This window comes from Antechinus flavipes, chromosome 2 (assembly GCF_016432865.1).
Source record: "Antechinus flavipes isolate AdamAnt ecotype Samford, QLD, Australia chromosome 2, AdamAnt_v2, whole genome shotgun sequence".
NCBI classification, from domain to species: Eukaryota; Metazoa; Chordata; class Mammalia; order Dasyuromorphia; family Dasyuridae; genus Antechinus; species Antechinus flavipes.
The window spans coordinates 665193321-665214212 of NC_067399.1; the positions used below are offsets into that span (position 1 = coordinate 665193321).

Sequence of the window (20892 nt, forward strand, 5' to 3'; positions counted from 1 at the left end):
TAAGAGTTGTAGTTGTAGTAGTAGTAACTACAATGTACAGAACTCTATAAGGAGCTAGGTAACTTAATGGAGAGAGAAAATGAGATGATATTTATACAGTACTTAGCACAGTGTCTGGCACATAGTAAGAGTCTAATAGATGCTTCTCCCTTCCTTTGTCCTTCCTTTCCCCTAGCCCTTCTTTCCTTCTTTTTCTTTCTTCCTTTTTCCTTTCCTCTCTTCCTTCTTTCTTCCTTCTTTTCTTCCTCCTTTTCCTTCCTTCCTTCCTTTTCTTTCTTCCTTCCTCCTTTCCTTCCTTCCTCCTTTTCTTTCTCCCTTTTCTTCCTTCCTTCCTACCATCCTTCCCTCTCTCCCTCCTTCCTTCCTCCTTGTCTTCCTTTGTTCCTTCCTCCTTTGCTTCCTTCCTTCCTTGCTTTCTTCCTTCTTTCCTTGCTTCCTTTCTTCCTTCTTCTTTGAGGTTTGCATATGTTCTCTCCCTTGAGTTTCATCACAGCCCTGAGGGACAGGTATTATCACTGTCCCAGAGTTCCTTCCCTTTACTCCCTTTGAATGGGATCAAATAGACAGAGTGAGTTAAATCTACGCTAACCTTAATGAGTCAGGTCCATCATGCCAAACTCCCCCTCTTCTCCTAGGATGGCTGTCTTCCCCGTTCACTTTGGGTCTCTGGTGGCTGTGCTGAATGGGTCCCTGTACCTGTTTCTCTGTCATACTCCTGCCTTTAGCACTTGTGCACTGGGACGAACTTTTATAACTTGGAGAGCCCTGGAGGCCCTGCCGCCCAATCCAGCCTTAGCAGAAAGCCTTTCAGAATGCCCCTGGCAAGTCGGCAGCCATCCTCTGAATCCAATGCTTTCATCGAAGAAAAGTTCGCTGCCTCTTAGCAAAAACTCATGCTAGCTTTGGTGAGTCAGTCAGGTAACTCTTATGGGCCAGGACTGTGCTAGAGCGGAGAGAGGTACGAGCCAGCCCTGCCCTCAGAGACTTCATAGTCTTATGGAGGAGCCAGCGTGCAAATACCTGGGTACAGATTGTGACCACCATCAGCCCGTGAGAATGAACAGGAGAGAGGTCCTGGTGTTCAGGGAACCGGAGAAAAGTTTGCAGAAGGTGAAACTCTAGCTGACACTTGAAGGAAACTGGGAGGGAGAGAGGGAGCGTGTTCCCTCTGTGGAGGACAGCTGTCAGGAGATTGAGTGTCCTGTGTGAAGAATACCAAGGAGCCTGCTGTCACTGGGGCAGAGGACATGGAAGGGAGGAAGATGTAAGAAGACTGGAAAGGGTGCAAGGGAACAGATTATCACAGGCTTTGAAAGTCAGAAGATCTGTTCTCTCCTCCCAGAAGTCATAGGTCGCTATTGAAAAGGATGAAATAGGGTCAGACCTATGTTTGGGGGATTAACGTAATAGCTGACCAGAGGACTGACTTGAGTGGGGGAAGACCTGAGGCAAGGAGATCTCCCAGCAGGCATTGCCATAGTCCTGATGAGAGGGGAGAGTAGGATGGTGGGCAGCATCAGAAGGGAGAAGGGGAATATTGGAGATGTGTTATGAAGGTGGAAATATTAGGATTTGACAGTGCTTGGAGGGCTGGGCTGGGGCTGGAGTGGTGAATGGTGGAGGGAGGGATCTAGAACAATCCTCAGGCTGCCCCTTTCCAAAATTCCTATACTTCTGTCTCTGAGCTAACAATTCCAGGGTCCAATTACTCCCCAAACATCATGCTTTTGAGCCACCAACTTATTTGTCCTCCATAGCTTCCCCTTCAGCCTGTCATTTCCTATTGTCACCTCCCCTGTGTGCACCGGCTGCCTTTTTTCCTCAAGTTTTGCTTCATATCAAAAACTGGGATTATTGTCTGGTAGTAAATTACCATGTGAAGTAAATAAATGGACCAGCACTAGGACCTCTTTCCAAGGAGCTCGTGGGCTTCACGGATAGACTTAGAGATGTCTCTCGTTGTTGCCAAAGAACTTTCTAACTTATTTATTGTTAGAAATGAGAGTTAATAAACATCTACTCCATAGGATAAGAAAATAAATTCAATTCCATAAAAACTAATTGTCGAGCGATTATTTCACAAGCTTTTTCTCTGTTCCTCAAACTGTCCCCAAAACTGTCTCCAAACTCTCCGAATGTCGGGAGCACAATTGTCCTCACAAAAAAAATCGTGGTCCTTAAGTACCCCAAACTTTGACAGAGGGGAGGAACCTTTGGTTAAGCGAGGTTCGCTCCAGTTTGCCCAAAGGGTGAATGGGAGTGGGAGGAGAATGTTATGGAAAACCACTCCTGGTGTGAAAAGACAACCATTCCTCGAATGGTCCTTTGAGTAGTCTGCCTTGGGAATGGTCAGGAAAAAAGGATGACGTGTTAAAATGCATCTAGCTTAGCCATGTGGAGCACATCAAAGGAAGTCTGACTCTAGTATTCTATCCACTGGGCTAACCCTATTCAAAGGGTCACATAAGAGTGTAAAGTTGGAAAGAAAGTCACGGTAAAAGTCACGGTAGACTGAGGGTTCTTTTTCATATTTTGCTAACTACATATCAATGTCATTGATCTCCTTTCTAATCCTGTGCATTTGTCTTCATGCATTTAAAAACATGATACCAAGACTGTCATTGGATGCCCTTAAGTCTTGATTCCTGCGCTGAACAATTAAGTTACCTGCCTAGGGTCACCAGCCAAGACACCAAAAAGGAGAGACCGAGAGCCCATGACCTAAATCAGGAGAGACCGAGAGCCCCTGAACTAGTCTGATCTTTTCAATTTTACAGATGAGGAAACAGATTCAGTGACTTCCTCCAGATCACATATACAGTAAGAGTCAGAGGGAGGGTTAAATCAGATCATCTGACTCCAGAGTAGTGAGTAGAGGATGCCCATGTGAGATGTCATTGATTTTAGTCCATACTCGCAAGTCTTGATATGGAAATTCTTACCACCAAAGCATATGAACAATTCATCATAACTCTTAATCTCGGAAAATTATCTGAGGCAATGAGAGGTTAAGTGACTTGCCCAGGAAGGCCAGAGTTCAAATCTCGCCTCAGACATTTACTAGGGGATTAACCCTGGCAAGTCTTGATCTCAGCCTCGTAAATAGGGGTCACAATGCCAGAGGCAGAACTTTGGAACCAGGACTTCATAACTTGAGATCCAGCCCTTGGGCCACTATTTCTACCAAGACAAAAATCAACGCCATTCGGCAACTAATTATATTTGGAGGATGAGAGAAAGAAAAGAATATTCCAAATTGAGCCTAAGTATTATTTTCAAAGGATATTTTTTAAAGAATTATACAGGGTCTATCCTACAAAGATGTAATAGAAACAAATAAATACTGCAAGAGAATTAGCAGTATCTTGTAGCTAATTCTACCTGATAAAAGCATTTCAAAGTTAATGCCTATTTTAGCATTCAAGGAGATGAGACAGAAACAGGGAATTAGTTATATATAATTAAGTTCGAAGTTGCATTTATGCATATTACCCTATGCTTTGAGAACTGAAGTTCCTAACTTTTGGAGGTATGGATATTTATCTAGGATCCTTAGAGTGAAAATTTATCTACAATTTAAAGTCTGTATTAACTAGACTTTTTGTAATAAGATCTACCCTAACCTGAAAATGGTACATCTCCTGTTTAGAGTAGATGCTCATGGCTTCACAAAAGGGATGTGTTAGTTTTTCAAAAAGATAACAGTGATATTAAAGCTTAGCTTTTATTTACGCACTTTGTTGGGCTGTGTGCAAACCCTCCTCCCGGAAGAATTAATTCCTGACAAGATAGAGGACAAATCCGTAGGATTGTAAATTTAAAACTGGAAGGTACTTCCATTTGGTCCAAGTCCCTTCATTTTACAGAAAAGGAAACTGAGTCTCGGGCTGGGTTACGCTGGATTTTCCAAGGTTACCTCTCAGAAAGATTCTGCCAATCTGGCAGGGCTTTGGGTTTGGTCCCTGTACCACAATCCTCCCCTCTTCCACAGCCAGGGGACCAATCTAATCAAGTGTGACTCAGACTGGCTGTCCTGAAGAAGGTTGATGGCCTTAACTCATTACACTAGCAGGTTGAAAAATGGATGGCTCCGGCGCGCTGAATTGACATGTTTGTCTTACTTTGCAGAATGGATTTACACCATTGTATATGGCAGCCCAGGAAAACCACCTGGAAGTCGTCAAGTTTCTCCTGGATAATGGGGCAAGTCAGAGCCTGGCCACAGAGGTAATGAATGCTTCTAAATGGTTTCTTTCCTTTACATAATTGACTTGTAATTCACAGGTTATGTTCACGTGGCCAGATTGTTTCCATGTTTCTCTGAGTATGAAAGATTAATACAAAGGCCTTGAATTGTGAATAGCTGAATCTATCACATTACTAGTTAAGAGTGCAGAGAAAAGTAAATATAGAGATTTTATCTGATCTTTTAAAAAGGAATCATGAACAAACCTGCTATTAAAATTTAAAACAATTTGTTGTTTTCTTGAAACACATTGTCTCTCCGTGAACATCCTGATTCTACTCAGATATTGAACCATTATTCACATTTATTACATTCGTTTAGGAGGACTTTCATAAATTTAACATTTTGCTTGCAAGGTGACAATTTTTTAAATTAAATTAATTTTTTAAATTAAATATCGGTTCTGAGATTTGTTTGATAGTATCTGTGAATATCTGATTCTATTTAGATATTGAACCATTATTCACATTTATTACATTCGTTTAGAAGGACATTCATAAATTTAGCATTTTGCTTGCAAAGTGACAATTTTTTAATTAAATTAATTTTTTAAATTAAATATTGGTTCTGAGGTTTGTTTGGTGGTATTTTCTGTATAGTTCTGAGTAAAGGTATAATTATAATAATGACTGAATATTATGTAGCAGTTTATGGAAGTAACATTTGTAACTTTGATACATGTTTCATAACTACAACCTATTTGGGGGCTCAATATGTGATTACATCAGTGTCAGTCAGGATTCATCTATTAAAAAGTCAGTCCAAAAACATTTATTAAATTGCCTACCATATATGGGCTAAATATGGAATTATATAGGGATAGGGATATATATAGGAGTATATATTATACATATATATGTATATATGTGTATATTATATATATGCACTTCCCCAGTTTCCTCTGCTTCCCAGATTTACCTGCTCTAGAATCTATAGTTTCAGAAAGTTGTCTGAGACTTGTCCCCAGAGTCATTTAGCTATTATTATGCAGAGGTGACACTTGAGCCTAGGTCCTGTAACTCCAAAGCTGTATCTCTAAGCTACTTCCCCTTCAATTTATTATTCCTAACATATGTATATTTGGAGATTTATCCAAAAAATCCAAATCATGAAACAAAGAAGGCCTCCACCATATTGGTGGATCCTTTGTTGTCCACTGTGGGATTATGGGGATGATAGTAACACAAGATGGGCAGACATGGATAGTTCAGATCTTTCTTGTTGGAAACCACTCCTGCATTGAGCAAATGACAAATCTGTTTGAGTATTAAGTCCATATTTTGCTGAATTTCCCACTTTCCTCTTACATATAGTCAACATACTTGGGGGGATGGGGGAAGGACCGTAACATTATTTGTTGAATAGTGATATCTTCATGATATAAAACTCTGCTTCCTTTGCTGCCCTTGGAATTAAATGCTCAAAATAAGAAAGATTATACGCTAATAAAATCCCTTCCTGCTAAAAATAACAGGGGAAATCAAAAGTAAGCCAAACCATTTAAACTTGGTTTGAAAACAGAATCTGGAGTTACTAATTTGAGCCCCACTAACACAATGCTAATGCCTGAAAGCGGGTGTCTGCTGGCGCATCTTTAATTGGCATTAGCAGGAAGTACCACTCCTTGGTGCTAATCGTCTTAGCTGCAGTTTATTTATCAGTGTTAAAGTGGGCACCTTTACATTCTAGGCAGGGAGAACCTTGGGAATTTGCATTTGCAAGGAACAGCATTGAATCTGAACTTGGAATAGAGACACAGAAGCCATCGGCTTCCCTTTCAGTTTTATTCTCTTATTTTAAAAAACAACAGTCTAGTTGCAACACAAGATGGAGATGGCTCCTTCAAAGTGGAGAGGGGAATACATCGGGAAATATAAAGACAAAACATCGTCAAATTTGTTTTTAAATCACTTCATATATATGTAGGTTTCTTATGATTTTTACAATTGGGGAGCTCTCCATGAAAACACTTTCTGTGTTGGGACAAGCAGGTAGGATGGTTGTACAGGTAATATGGGGCCAGGTGTTGGAAGCCCTGGAATGAATTAGTATAGATCTGATCCAAGAACAACAGACAGTTATGGAAGGTTTCTGGGTGAGGGAATAGTGCTAATGGAAAGAGTAGAAGTAGAAAAGAAAGTTAAAGTCCAATGTATCGAAATCAAGGAAGGTGGATTCAAGGTCCCCAGATCCTAGTTCCAGCACTAATTCACTGTGTGACCCGGAACCATTCGTGGAGCTCTGTCCCAGCAGAACGAGAGGTTAGAGAAGATGACCGCTAAGGTCCCTTTGTAGTCCAGTGTTCTGCGATTCCCCGGTTCCGCAGGGTTTTAGAAAGATGAACATGGTGTGTGATGCTGTGGTAAGGGCAGTGGCGCAAAGCAAAGGGAGCTTCTCCCTTAGAGCATCATCCGCTCCTGCCACTGAGCTCATTTCCAAGTTGCACCACAAGCACCACAGGAAAAAAAATAAATAAATATCATGACCTAAATAAAGTCTCAAGCTGCTTGCCAATTCTCTAGTAAAAATAATACAAAAGTTCTTTCGAGGCATTTGTCTTCAGAGCAAAAGAGGAAAAGAAAAGACAAATCTCAGCAGCAATGGAACCACACAGGAGCCATCCCTGTGGTTTTCCTTCACTCACTGCTTTCAACAGCAAGTCCCTTAATGCAATTCCCCAAATAAAGCAATTTACCAAATAATTCACTTTACCAAAATGTATTTACTGTTTAATCTATATTGGATTACTTTCTGTCTTGGGGAAGGGGAAGGAGAGGGAAAGAGAGAAAAATTTGGAACACAAAATCCTACAGAAATGAATGTTGGAAACTATCATTATATGTATTTAGAAAAAGAAAATATTATTTAAAAAAAAACAGATATAGGGAGATGGGAGTCAGAATATGTTCGGCTGAGTCCCCATTCTGCCACTAAGTATATAGATGATTGGACAGTTCACTTTCTGGGCTTCCATTTGTTTATCTATAAAATGAGAGACCTTTGACTCCTGGCAGTCTATAATTCTCTTAGTTGCAAATTATGAAGTCTATTGGTCCTCTTAGTCATAAGAATTTATGAAAATTCATTCCAATTTGATTCCTGGGATCTTTTATTTGATTCATTCCAAAAAATTTCAAGTCATTGATTCAAAAAAGATTACCAAATGACTTTCTAAGGAAATCTTCGTTATTTAAAGCAAAATAAACAAATGTATGATTTTGGATATTTTATTTGGCGTTTGTCCAATTGCCTAAAGCAAACATCTCTTAGCTCATGCCTTGATATGTGTATCAATCAAGCAATTAAGAAACCCTCTATGTGTCAGTCCTACACACTAAGGAGAAAGAGAACAGTAAAGTTGCCCTTACCTTCAAGAGGATTACCTTCTACTAAAGAGAAGAAAAAATATTCACTCACACAGAGGGATAAGGACAGAACCTAAGATTTGGGGAAAAGAATTATAATTCTAGAGAGTTGCCTAGAAAATTCAGGAGTTAATATCTTGGCCAGGATGACAGAGCCTGACATGCCAATGGCATGGTCTTTCTGCCTCTGAGAACACCTCTAACTACTCACACCACCACATCTGCTTCTCTTCCCTTTCCTTGTCTTCCCTTTCCTTCCCTCCCCTACCCAATATTTCTTCCCAATTCTTCCCTTCTTTTCCCCATCCTTTTTTTCCCTCCTTACCCTCCTCTCCTTGCCTCACTTCTCTTTTCTTTCTCTCTCCCTTTTCCTCCCTTGCCCCCTCTTCCTCCCTTCTTCCCTCTTTTCCCTTTCTTCTCTCTCTCCCTTCTCTCCTCTTTCCCTTCTCTCTTCTCTCTTCCCTCTCTCTTCTTCTCTTTCTTCTCTCCTCTTCTCTCCCCTTTCTCCTCTCTTCTTCCCTGTCTTCTCTCTCTCCCTCTCCTCTCTCTTCCCTCTCTCCTCTCCTTTTCCCTCTCTCTTGCTTGCTCATTCATTTCTTATTCACTCTGTCTCTTTCTACATTTAGATATTCACATGTGTATATATCTACATATATAATGTATGAAATGAATACAAGGTCTATTTAGGAGAAAGAAAAAGAATCTGGGAATCAGACTTGGAGAAAACTTAGAGGCATCAAAGACAACTTTCTTTCCTACAGATGAGGAAACTGAGACAGAGAGGAACGGGGACTTCTCCAGGGTCACACATTAAGTGACTGCAGCAGAAGTATTTCTGATCCCAACTACTATTTTCAGTCTTTGCAAGGTTGTCATGTCCAAGAGAGGAATGACCTCATTCTACCTGTCCGCAAAGGCCGAGACTAGTAGCAGTGGTTGTAAGTGGCAGGGAGGCAGATTTAGGCTCAGGTTCTATGACTATCAACAAATGGATCAACCAACAGTAAATCTAGGGGCTCCTTCTTCCAGCCCAAAATTAGGCTGTATTCAGTGAGTGACAAACTCATGAAGTATTTGTTAAGGCCTCCTATATACAAGGCACTATGCTAAGTGCGAGGGAAACAGTGACAGAAACAGAGACAAAGCTAGAGTAGGCCAGGTGTCTCAGTGCGCACATATTTATGTCTGTTTTTGTCCTTAAGTCAAATGTAAATGATATGGTGCTACTGTTACATTATTCATATTTCTTTCCCTTCTGTCTATGTGTCCAACCAAAAGTGTTTGTATGCCGTGTATCTTCATTAAAATGCCAGTGCCTGCTTTAAATAAAAACTCATTACCCTGAGGGACTGATTTTCCTAATTTCCCTGGGAACATTCCATCTTAATTGTATGTGCTTCCTCCTAGTTTTTTTTTTCCGGAAGTTAACCCAAAGTTTGTTTGGTCTGACTGGGGAGGTTCTATAATTCTTGTTATTTCTTATTATCGGTCAGGAATACTTTTAAAATAGTTTTCATATCTCCCTGGTCTTTGGTGTTAATTGTAGAAATTTCCATACTGAATAGTGCTCATCCGATGGCTTTGCATGGCTCCCCCCACTGTTCCCTTTTCATTCTGAGTTATATTCCAATAGATTTATTTTTTCTCCTCTGGAAAAGCAATCCACTGCATTCTCTCTCTTTGCAGGATGGATTCACGCCCTTGGCGGTAGCTTTGCAACAAGGCCATGATCAAGTGGTTTCGCTACTGCTTGAAAATGACACAAAAGGAAAAGTCCGGCTTCCGGCACTTCACATAGCGGCCCGCAAGGATGACACAAAAGCCGCCGCCCTGCTCCTGCAGAATGACAGCAACGCGGACGTGGAATCCAAGGTGAGCCCTCGGCGAGCACCGGTGGGGCATCCGAGCGCCCTCTTCGAGGGGCGGGGAATCCGAGCAGATGAGCCTCGTCTTTGTCCGGGTCACGTGTATTGACGAGTGACAGCAACGTGTACCCGAGCTGGGGAGGCACTGAGGTGGCTGCATTGAGCTTGCCTTGGGAAAAAAAATGGGAGCCAGATGCTCCTAGCATTTTTGTTTTGTTTTTGTTTTTGTTTTTTGCAAAGTACTTGTGTTCCTTGGCAGATTTCACATTTTCAACTACAAGATGGTATTTGATTTGGCAAATGTCAGGCAGGGATGATAGCTACCAAATACCAACGGGCACGTCCAAAGTCAGACTTGATTACTATCACAAAGGTTGGATGCTGTAGAGTGAGTTTTGATCTGCTAAGTGAAACCTGTTGACTGTTAAATGTCATCCGGCCAAGTGACTGACACTCTCTTGGTAAATACCGTGTCAGGCTCTCTTTAAAAAAAAAAAAAAGCCCAACAACAACACGTGGCCTCTGAGATAGAAAATCATTTAGAGATCATTTCATCTAGCTTTCTGTCCGTGCCTCGTGCTATCATCATAGCCTCCATGTCATAGAGCCACCACAAAGCTTTCTGCATCCATGTCACCAATAGTGAACTAACCGTTCATTTTTCCCCCTCTTTGCTTCCAAATATGTTAACCTAGATGGTGGTGAATAGGACAACTGAGGTATATGTACCCATATCTCTCTATATCTGCATCATCGTTCATATCTTAGTGCTGCCGCATCATTATCCCCTTTCCCTCTTCTTTGCATCGCCTTCAGTAGGATAGAGATCTGCTTTCTTACCAACAAATAGCATGTGCTAGATAAGGCAGTAGTTGGATCACCAGGGCTTTCTGCAGCTGAATTGGGCCTTTCAAACGCAATTCGTGAATTCTCTGAAACTTCCCATTGGTTGAAGGTTACCGAGCAACAAAAGAACCAACAAACCAACCAACAAACAAATGCACAAACAAAAAAACCTGGTGATGTTCATCTGTGATGTGGAGAGCTGCAGACAGCCCTGAAACTGTGCATCCAGAATTGATGTTTTTTTTTGTTTTTAGGCTTCTGCATGACACTTACCCGTGATGGTGTCAGCAAAGAGAATCTAGTCTCACAATGGAACCAACGCCGCCATACTCTCCAAGGGAGGCAGCGACAGCTAGCATGGCAAAGAAGCTTGCTAAAGATTTAGAAATGCATCTAGTTTTCCTAAGGTTCCATACTTTGGGGACTGAGTGAATTGCTGCATGTTTTAGCCTATTTCTTTAAGGAAGTAAAATGACCTCAGTGTGAAAATGAGCTGTGGAACTCGTGTTATTGACTAAGGCATTTGACGAGGCCGCTAACTTGGGGATTTGGATCACAACTCTGAATGATTGCCCACAACGGGAGGTAGATCTTCATAATACTAGTGCTTAAATAAAGAACAAAAAAAAAAAAAAAACCCACCACCACCCATTAATCAAAGGATATTTGATGTTATTTTAATTTGCATCTGCTTTGAATAAATCAAATCAACTGAACTTTGGCAAAGATTTTCAGTGAAGGATTCATGTATCAGTGATGGAGAAAGGGTATTTTGCTTTCCACAAAAACAAGGAGATCTCACTCACTACTAGCAATTCTTCCCATTTGAAGAAGGGTTGGCCATTGTATCCCTGGTTCTGCTGCTGGTTTGCTCAGATCTGTATCCCTGGTTCTTCACTGCCTGGACCTTCTGCCTAGTAATCTGGTTGATTTGGGCTTCCCTGGGAGCCTCTCAACAATTGACACTAATTGACGACTAGTACAGAGCGGAATTTTAACTTTCAGCGTATTTTGCTTCCTCTTTTGTTTTTTTTTTTTTTTTTTTTTTATAAGTTTGCTGCGGGTTATGGGACAAAAACTTCTCAGGTGGGAAGACATCAGAAATTCATTGAACCCCTCTGCTCTGTTTCCTTTTCAGAGTGGCTTCACCCCGCTTCACATCGCTGCCCATTACGGAAATATCAACGTAGCCACGTTGCTGCTAAATCGAGGTGCTGCCGTGGACTTCACTGCAAGGGTAAGGTTTCGGTCCAAAATGGTGTGACCTGTCGGGAAATCCGTGTAACGATGTTTTTCCTAGAAAACATATGTCTTTGTGTTCGTATGACATCACTAGGCTGTGACCTTCCCATTAGGATGTGGGCTCCTTAAGAGCAGGGATTGGATTTTATTAGTTGGTTTGGATTATTTTTCCCTCTTTCTTTCCCCCAATCACACAGAAACTGGTACATACTGTGCTAGTTGTATGACATCAGTGGGTGTTTAGCTTTTACCACCTTTTCAGGACTTAAACTTCCTTCTGTTGATATAATGGGAATTATATATAAAGAGGGACAACATATTCTGCTGGGGAAAAAGTCCCTTGATAGGGAGACAGAGGCAAATAGACTTCTCTCTGTTATCTACATTTCCTCAGCCCGATCATTTTGAAAACGCTGTCCAACTCTAAATTACATACCTAGGAAAAAACTCCTAAAATCCCTTCAGTTCTAATCTCATCCCTTAACCTTCTTCAGATCTGGGATTTTATCTTTGTGGCTGGTGGAAACATCCTTGGACCAAAATAGAACTCAGCCTGTTCTAACCATCCTGTGGAATTCTTGTGTTTCTGGTAACACTGGATGGTTATTTTAAAAACGTTTCCCAACTTGAAATCCCCAAGTAGGCTGGAACCTTCTTAAGCAAGATGTTGGAGTTAGAGGGGAAATCCAGTTTGAACCATCTGCAGAAAGGCGTCCCTACCATGAAAATAGCAACAATTGATGATTGAGCTTTGGATTAAAGACCTTCCTTGAGAGGAAGTCCATTTCCGCCCAAGGTGGACCATTCCATCAATGGCTCGCTTTCTTCCTTGTACCCTCAGTGTTTAGCTTAGTTGTTGCTCACAAATCCTTTTTCATTCATTTATATCTCTAATTGTTAAACGATTCTTCCATATAGCCAGCCTTATTTTGCCATTCTTCAACTTCACCCACTATTCCTGAATTTGCTCCAACCAGAATCAGTTCAATCCCTCTGACCTATGACCGCCTTCCCACTCCTTGAAAGCAAGTGCATGTCCCCATTCCACCCCTAAGTCTATTCTTCTCCAGGAAAAAACTTCCTCAGTTGCTTCAAGGAGTTCTTATCTAGCAAGGATTCCAGGATTTTTGCCATGTTCTGCCTTTTCCAGGTATGCTCTGGCTTTTCAGTGCTTTTCCTAAAATGTGACAGGCAGATCTGAAAACAGTATTATATATACGGTCTGACCAGGACAAAACACGGGGACAATCTCTCCATCTCATTGCTGGGAGCTTTGCCACCCTTAATGGAGGAGGAGATCGCATTAGCATTCTTGGCTGCCGTAATATGCCGTTGACGTGTTTTGAGCTGGCAGGCCACAGTGTGTTGACCTTGCAGATTTGGGTATGAGTAAATTTTACAATAAATATCATAAATGTAGAAACCAAAAATAAATGTAATAAGCAAATCAAAAGCCTTTACACGAACAAGTTCATGTTCTTGGAGAAAGGAATCCCAGGGCCAAGTGGCAATCTCGCCAATTATTCTGAATTTCCAAGGCAGTGGCAGCTCAGCTAAAAGAAATGGTATGTTCCAAAAGCTCCTTTGTTGGATATTTCATTATGAGGGGGAGGAATAATCCAGGAAGTCCAGGAATGTCATGGGATGCACATTTCCTCCCCACCACGGTTTTGGTGGGGCGCCTCCCTCTCTCTTTCCTCTCCAGCTCATGAAAGGTAGAAAATATTAATAATGCACCGGGCTTGGAGTCAGCAGAGTCAGAGTTCACCTCTGACGTTTACTAGCTGGAGGACTGTGGGAAAGCCATTCTATTGCTCCGTGCCTCAGTTTCCTCATCTGTAAAATGAAATTAGTTGGACTATGAAGTTTCTAAGGACTCCTTCAACTGTAAATCTGGGATTCTCTCATCCTGTAATATGATTACCAGTCATAAAAGAAAAGGAGTAGGAGATTATTATCATCTATTCAATGAGTCAACAGTATGACATGTTGTTCCAAAAAAAAAAAAAAAAACCGTGTAAGATGCATTCAGAGAGGACCAGTTTCCCAGACTGAAGAGAGAAGCTTTTCCTGCCTGGCCCACTTCAGATCACATATGGAATATTATAATAAGTCCTAAGTGCCACATTTCCAGAACAGTGATGAGTTGGAGAACAGAGGACAATTACATTTATCGAAGGAACCAGAGAGGATTAACCTGGAGAAGATTTTGGGGGCCTGTGAAAGTGTTCTTCAAGCATTCACAGAGTTGCATGAGTACTTAATCTCTGTTTGCCTCAGGTTCCTCAACTGTAAATTGAGGATAACAGCACCTACTGTGCAAGGTTATTGTGAGGGTCAAATGAGATATTCCTTGCAAAGTACTTGGCACAGTGCCTGGCACATAGTAGGTACTGTTACAAAATGTTAGCTATTATTATCTAGTAAAAGGTATTAGACATGATGTCCTTGGTCCTACGCATTAAAACTAAGGAACTGGTAAAAGCTGCAGAAATCTTAAGCACATGTAGCTCTTTCTCTGCAAAGGATTTTTTCCCAGAATTCTTCAGGTACTTATAAGTCATGGATGCCTGCTGAAATGAAAAAGGTTTTGATTGAATCCATGCTAAGCTCTGGATTACACACACAGAATGGGAGTCCCTGGTCTCTGATCTCATTGCCATCCCCGTCCCCAAACCGGATTCCTCAGCTTGAGCTCTGAGAGCCCCAAACACCCTCATGGTCGAGCATGAGAAGAAGGGGGCCAGGAGGCTCCATGGCTTGGGGTCGATATTTTCCCATAGAATTAGGAGGCAACATGGCGCCATGGAGTGAGCAGAGATGCTGGTCCCAGGACCTCCCATCTGCTCCTTCCCTTGATGTTTCCTCTCTAGGACTTTGGCCAAGCCTTCCTTTCCCTCCCTGAACCTCAGTTTCTTCTTCTGCTAATGAGCAGCCTACTATGCTTCAGGTGCTGGGGCAGAGACAAAGATGAAGCTGTTCACCCCCTCCAGCAGCTTCCTTTCAGCTGTGGAAAATGACTCCCACTTATAAAGTAAATGCCTAACATATAATCAGGTAATTTGGGGTAAGGGAAGGTCCCTGCAACTGGGGGAACAGGATGCAGGAAGTGGCCTCTGAGCTGAGTTCTGAAAGGTGGCAGGATACTTAGATATGGTTAAGGATATCATCAAATTCTCGGAAACTATTTAACTCTTTATTTGTCAAATTCTAGCTTCATAGATTTAGAGCTTGAAGGTCATTGAATTCAACCTTTCATGCCATGTTCCCATTTTGCAGATGGGGAAATTGAGGCACAGAGAAGTTGGTGATTGGCTAATCTACTAAGTGTCAGAGGTGAGATTAGGATCCAGGTCCCCAAGTCCAGTGGGGATTATCCACTGTCCACCAGACCAGCGGTATAGAAACCAAATAAAAACAAGATGACTAAGTCATTCATAAGGATAAGGGAAAGGTGTGTGTTGATTTAGAAAATCACATATTAACATCATCTGTGTCCTATTGTATTTTTAAATTTTGTTGGATATTTTTAATTACATTTTAGTTGGACTCAGCGATATTTAGAATGTTGCTGCTGTAATTGGCTCTGCACTATACCATACTTCATAAAAGCACCAAATCTGCCTTTCTTTAAAAAGATTTCTTCAGTTTTGTTGTGGCTCAGTCATTTTTCAGTCACGTTCGGTTCTTCGTGACCTCTTTTGGGGTATTCTTGGCAGAGATACTGAAGTGGTTGGCCATTTCCTACTCCAGCTCGTTTTACAGATGGGGAAACGGAGGCAGGCAGGATTAAGTGATTTGCCCGGACTTAGCGTGAAGGAATGAGGTTTTGACAGCACAAATATCCCTGCTCAGCAGGGCGGTCAGAGAGCCTAACTAAATTTGTCACACCCTATCCAGCAGGTAATCCCTCTAAGCCCCTCGATTCGTTTTTCGGTCCATGGCTTGGCAAATTTACTCCGTGACACATCTCCAAAAAATTTACAGAACAAACCAGAGTTGGGGGATTTATTTCAGCAGAGACGTCTTCTTCCCCTTCCACTGCAATTTCTTAATTCTTAGCTTTTTCAGCTAAGTAGTAGAAATAATAGATGCCCATTGGGAAAAATTCAAGGAGATTCCCTTGGGCCTGTTTCCACTCCATTGACCTGTTTTTCCAGTTATGAAGTGAAAGTGCGATTGCACAAACTGAAGACCCTTCCAGTTGGAGCATTGGAGGCAAGGGTGTGCCAGGGAAGGAGTGAGACAGGCTCTGTCATCCACGGCTTACGGTAAACACAGATCGATACGTCCAAGATCAATCAGGGCCATTTGTTTGGAGAAGGGGGTCGTCAATTAGCAGCTTGAGGGAAATAGGAAGGACTCGTCCTGGGCACGGAGGATCCAAGATCCACATAGGAGCAGAATCCGTTCCCCGCTCCAGGCCTCAGAGACAGTTTGTAGGCATTCCAGTTGTTCAGTCAATTAAATCAGTCAACGAACACTTATTAAGCACTTACTGTATACCTGGCACAATGCAGAGTGGAGAGAGCTCAGAGATAAAATTGGACTGGCGCCTGCCTTCAAAGAGCCTCCCTTCCAATGGGGGTGGCCACAGGAACATGGCAGAGATAGATATGATGGTTACAACATTTTGCAAAGGACGGACTCCAAACCCCAGCAGCCCAGCGTGGGCTCTGGCTGACCAGGGCTCGTGCTGACCAGGGCCTCAGGCTGACCAGGACCTCGGGCTGACTAGGGCCTCACTGACCAGGGCCTCAGGATGACCTTGCTCAGCATTGAGTGGGCACTCCAGTCACAGAAGAAATCCCATCCGGGTGATGTGACTCCCAGCCTCCTGGAGAGGCGAGGGCAGAGTGGGGAACTCGGCACGCCATCGCTGCCACGGGCCACAGATTTACGTGGCAGAAAACGGGGATAGCCCGAGCCACCTTCCTCTGCTACCTCCAGGGGCTTCCAGAGTCAGGAGGTCCAGGTGCAGCAGCCTCCCGGGAGACTCGATTAAGCCTCCTCCTTTCCTTCCAGATGCACGGCTGACAACAGTTCTCCACCTGCTCACCCGCATTTTCTTGTTTTAAAATCTAATTTAATTTGTTAATTAACAAAGGCTCGTTTTCCCTCCCTCCCATCTCCCCCAATTTAACAGAAAAAAGCCCCTGTAACAAACACGCATTGTCCAACAAAACAAATTTCCACCATGTCCGTGTCCTAAAAACGCACGTGGAGTTCTCGGGCCCTTTTGTGTCAGCGGTGATGTTTTCCAGCTTCTTAAATATATCTTTGGAATAATCCATGGGACCTTCACACACACACACACACACACACACACACACACACACACACACACACACACACATACACACACCCTCCTCTCACTGTTTTCTGCAGCCTCAGCTTTCCTCATTATCAGGGTTCAGTGAACCAGAAAAGGGGTAAGTGTCACCCTCTGAGGGACGGATCCATGATTCATCTGTATTTGAGCAGTCATCATTCTGTCTGCCTTGGAAAGAATCAAATAATGGACAAGCTTGTATATCGAGCCTTGGGGTTGCAGAGAAGGAAATCAAGTGCAGAGAAACCCCAGCTTTATTACTGATATTGTTCCTATAAGGGACTATTATATATATAATGTATATGATAACAAATGACAATAATTCCTGCTATTATTAATTATATAACAATCATCACTGGCATTATTGTGGTGATTATTGTTATTATTTATTATAGTAATTATTTGGGGTGTTGTAATTCTTGTTATTATTAATTATAATAATAATTATTGTGACTATTGATTTTTGACCCCAGCCTGTGAGAAGTGGATGGAACTTGGAGAGGAGATGCTTTCCCATGTTGGACAGCACCTTCTAAATAAGTTAGGAGTCTTAGAGTTACCATAGCACTGTGAGGATGAGGGACTTGTCCATGTCTCACAGCCAGTAGGTATCATGACTCGGAGGCTGGTTCTAACCATCACACACATCTATGTTCTTTAAAAAGAAAATAAAACATCTTTTGTCTTTGCATCCCCAACCCCTAGAAGGATGTCTGAGACATGAGGGTTTAATCAATGCTTATTAATTGATTGATTTTAGAATCAATACTTAGAGACCTTATGGTGCAGGGGACAAAGTATAGACTTTGGAATCAGGAAGAACAGATGTGTGTGTGTGTGTGTGTGTGTGTGTGTGTGTGTGTGTGTCCGCCCATAGAAAGAGAAACTCACTAACTTGAATGAGAACCAGTGGACAGACCAAAATTATAATGGGGATTCAGATAGAGTGACAAGAATTATTAAACTTTACAAGTCAAAATTAAATATAATTAATAAGAAAAATAGTTGGTGCTATTGGAAATTAATTTTTAACTTGATGAAACATTTCAATTTTTAAAAATTGGGGGCATGTAGCTAGGTGGTCTCCAAGGTCCCTGTTACCTCTACTCCAGAGAATTAGATTGAGGGGAGGTAAAAGGAGAAATGGTAGCCACTGAAAATCTCTCTCATGAGCACCAAGAGGATAACTCAAATTTCGAGAGCATCTTAAGGTCCAGAAAGAGCTCTCTTCCCACAAGTCTGTGAGGTAAGCAGGGGAAACATCATTGTGCCCTTTTGAAGAAGAAAATAATGAGATTCAGGCACCCAGTGGCCCCGACAGACGTGCATCCGTGCCCAGCCAGTATCCCAACTGGGATTCCACCCCAAGCCTCCCAGCTCTCTGTGCGGCATTCGTTCATGACTCATCCAACACTACCTCTCTCTGGAGACATTTTCTTTAGAGGAAAATCAACTTCCTTTCTTTGCTTAACTGACTGGTTTCTTCCCTTTAAATCAGCAACAGATTTTATTTTTTCTTCAAAGCTTTCAATGCCCTGGTGATCTGTAGACTCTTAAAATAGAATTTAACTAAGTCATCCAGGTAGGACGTAGCAAGTGGAGGATCAGACCTCATGTGTAAGATGAAGATAAAGGAGATCTCAGACTTCCAGAGCTGGAAGGGACCTCCACAGCCGCCTAATCTGACCCATCCATGGGCTGCAGTCTTTTCTTCATAATTGCCCATGCTGCCTCTCTTGGAGGAGCCCAACGAGGGAGAATCCAACTGCCCCCATGCCATCCGTCCATCCCATTTGAGGGAAGTTCTAACTTTTTATAATAAATGGTTTTTGGTGCCTTTAATGGTCTTATTATCTGTATTTCCCAGCATACCCTTCACCCCTTCCTCTCCCAAAGATCAAAATCTTTGGAGAGAGATTTTAAAAGGGAGAGAAGAAAAACAACACAGTCCAACCTAATTAACATTGAAGAAGTCTGTGATAATGTGCAATTTCATGCATGGAAGGAACAATCAGCTAGCTGGTAAATGCTGGGTAATTTAGAAGCTGAAGGTGTTGCCTGGGGGCACTTGGCGGCTGTGGTTTGCCCAGCTTAATGCAGCCCAAATGGAGAATTTGAACCCTGGCCTTTCTGATTTTGAGAGCACTCTGCCATGTTGATGATTCGAGTTCTAAAAAAGGGATTCTCTCATTTTTGTGTATTTGTCCCTAATCCCTCTTGGCCCATCATAGACACGTATTGATTAATGGGTTCTAGACCAGCAGATCTCAAGGTTTTTGGTCTCACGTCCTCTTTGTACTCTTAAAAATGATCGAGAACACCCCCCTCAAGAGTATTTATCTATATGGGTTATATCCATATCTACTATATTAAAAAATAAAACATCTTGGTATTTATTTTAAGAAAGTTGTTTTATGATTTCATTAATACCCCTGCACCAGACTTGGGGGACTCCCAGAAGCCCAGACCACATTCTGAGAACCATTGTTCTAGGTTAAGCAAATGCTAGAAGATATTGTCTGGGAGCTGGGAAATTTCTTTAATGAGGAAAGTTGGAACTTTATGTTTCTCCGAGTGAAAGATTTCCCTGAATGCCCTTCAGGCACCCACTCACACACCTTCTGGGGGAAGGTAGCTGGACAAGAGGGAATTCCTCTCCCAGGCAACGCCAGTAGAGTTTTATTGGAAACTATAAATCACACCAGCCAGCCATTTGCCATCAGCTCCATTTCCCCCCCACCCACACACACATACACACACACAGAAAAAGAAATTTAACTTCCTTTTTTGTGATTTTCTCTTTTCTCCACTTTTGAGTATGTGACTAGCTCCCTTTTGGGTGGCTCTGTAAGCATTGCAGTGGGAACGATACCTTTAGCTGACCTGAATAAATCCTATTTTGAAATTCAATGAAATAATGTTCTATTAATGTAAGGTGCTTGAGAAAGTATTTCAAAGTGGTAAATAACTCGTTTTCATAAATAAGAACAAGCAGGGCTAAGGCCACGTGACATCGTGGCACCTGCCTGGGCACCTGTGACCATTAATGTTGTAGGGCCCTGCCCTCCCATTTGGAACCCGCTGTCAAGTCCAAGAAAGGGCCCTGGATTCAAATTCCAATTCAGCTGCCAGAGTCCCTTCCTTCTTTTTCTCCATTTTTAAATAAGGGCACTGGGCTAGGTAAGATCTGAGCTTCAGGGCAGCTATAAATTGTCCCATGATGCTTTAGGGAGCATGCAGGAAGGATGAAGGCAGAACTGGATTAACCAGGGGAGCGTGTACCTGTTGGGAGAAACAATAGTAGTGATGATGAGGATGAAGCATTTTAAGGGGAAGAAAAAAGTGAATAAATGTGTGTTAAAGCTCCTACTCTGTGCCAGGCGCTTTATGTGCTAAGCCTGTTAAAAGTATCTCATTTGTTCCCCACAGCAACCCTAGGAGCTCTCATTACCCCCATTTTACAGATGAGGAAACTGAGGCAAACAGAGGCTAAGCGACTAAGGGTCATCTAGCTGATAAGTGTCTGAGGTCAAGTGTGAATTCTGATCTTGAGTCCAGGCCCAGTGCTCTGCGTCCTAGCGGCCTTTTAAGTGGAGTCTGGGGAGATGTAGGGAGGACCCTGGGTTAGAAAGTCTTCTTCATATAAAAATCTATGGATCCAAAGCCCTTCACGGTCTGCTTTCAGACCATTCTTCTTGGCTCGACACGCAATGTATGGGGGATACAAACAAAGGCAAAGACAGGGCCTGCCCCCAAGGAGCTTCCAGGCTAGAGGGGGAGTCAACGGGTCTCCCCCAACAGCTGCCTTGTATTGGTTTTGTATAAGTGAGCACAGTAAATATATATGTATATATATAAATATATATACATATATATATACATGTCTCCCCAATAGAATGTAAGCTCCAACTGATTTCATCTGGGAATGAATGAATAAATAAGTCAATGTGTGAATGAATGAGTGGAGAAAAAGGGGGAAGGAAAAAAGAAAGAGAC

The 20892-nt window shown here is 42.2% G+C and overlaps 1 protein-coding gene across 3 annotated transcripts in view; it reads left to right on the forward strand.

Annotated features, from left to right (window-relative positions):
• ANK3 (ankyrin 3) overlaps nucleotides 1–20892 on the forward strand; it is a 347827-nt gene that overhangs the window by 130915 nt on the left and 196020 nt on the right. For all 3 annotated transcript variants that reach the window (XM_051982618.1, XM_051982616.1, XM_051982617.1), the window contains exons 5-8: nucleotides 4129–4227; nucleotides 9298–9483; nucleotides 10172–10195; nucleotides 11461–11559. In XM_051982618.1, coding sequence (XP_051838578.1) covers nucleotides 4129–4227; nucleotides 9298–9483; nucleotides 10172–10195; nucleotides 11461–11559 — 408 coding nt within the window. The remainder of the gene's footprint in view (nucleotides 1–4128; nucleotides 4228–9297; nucleotides 9484–10171; nucleotides 10196–11460; nucleotides 11560–20892) is intronic.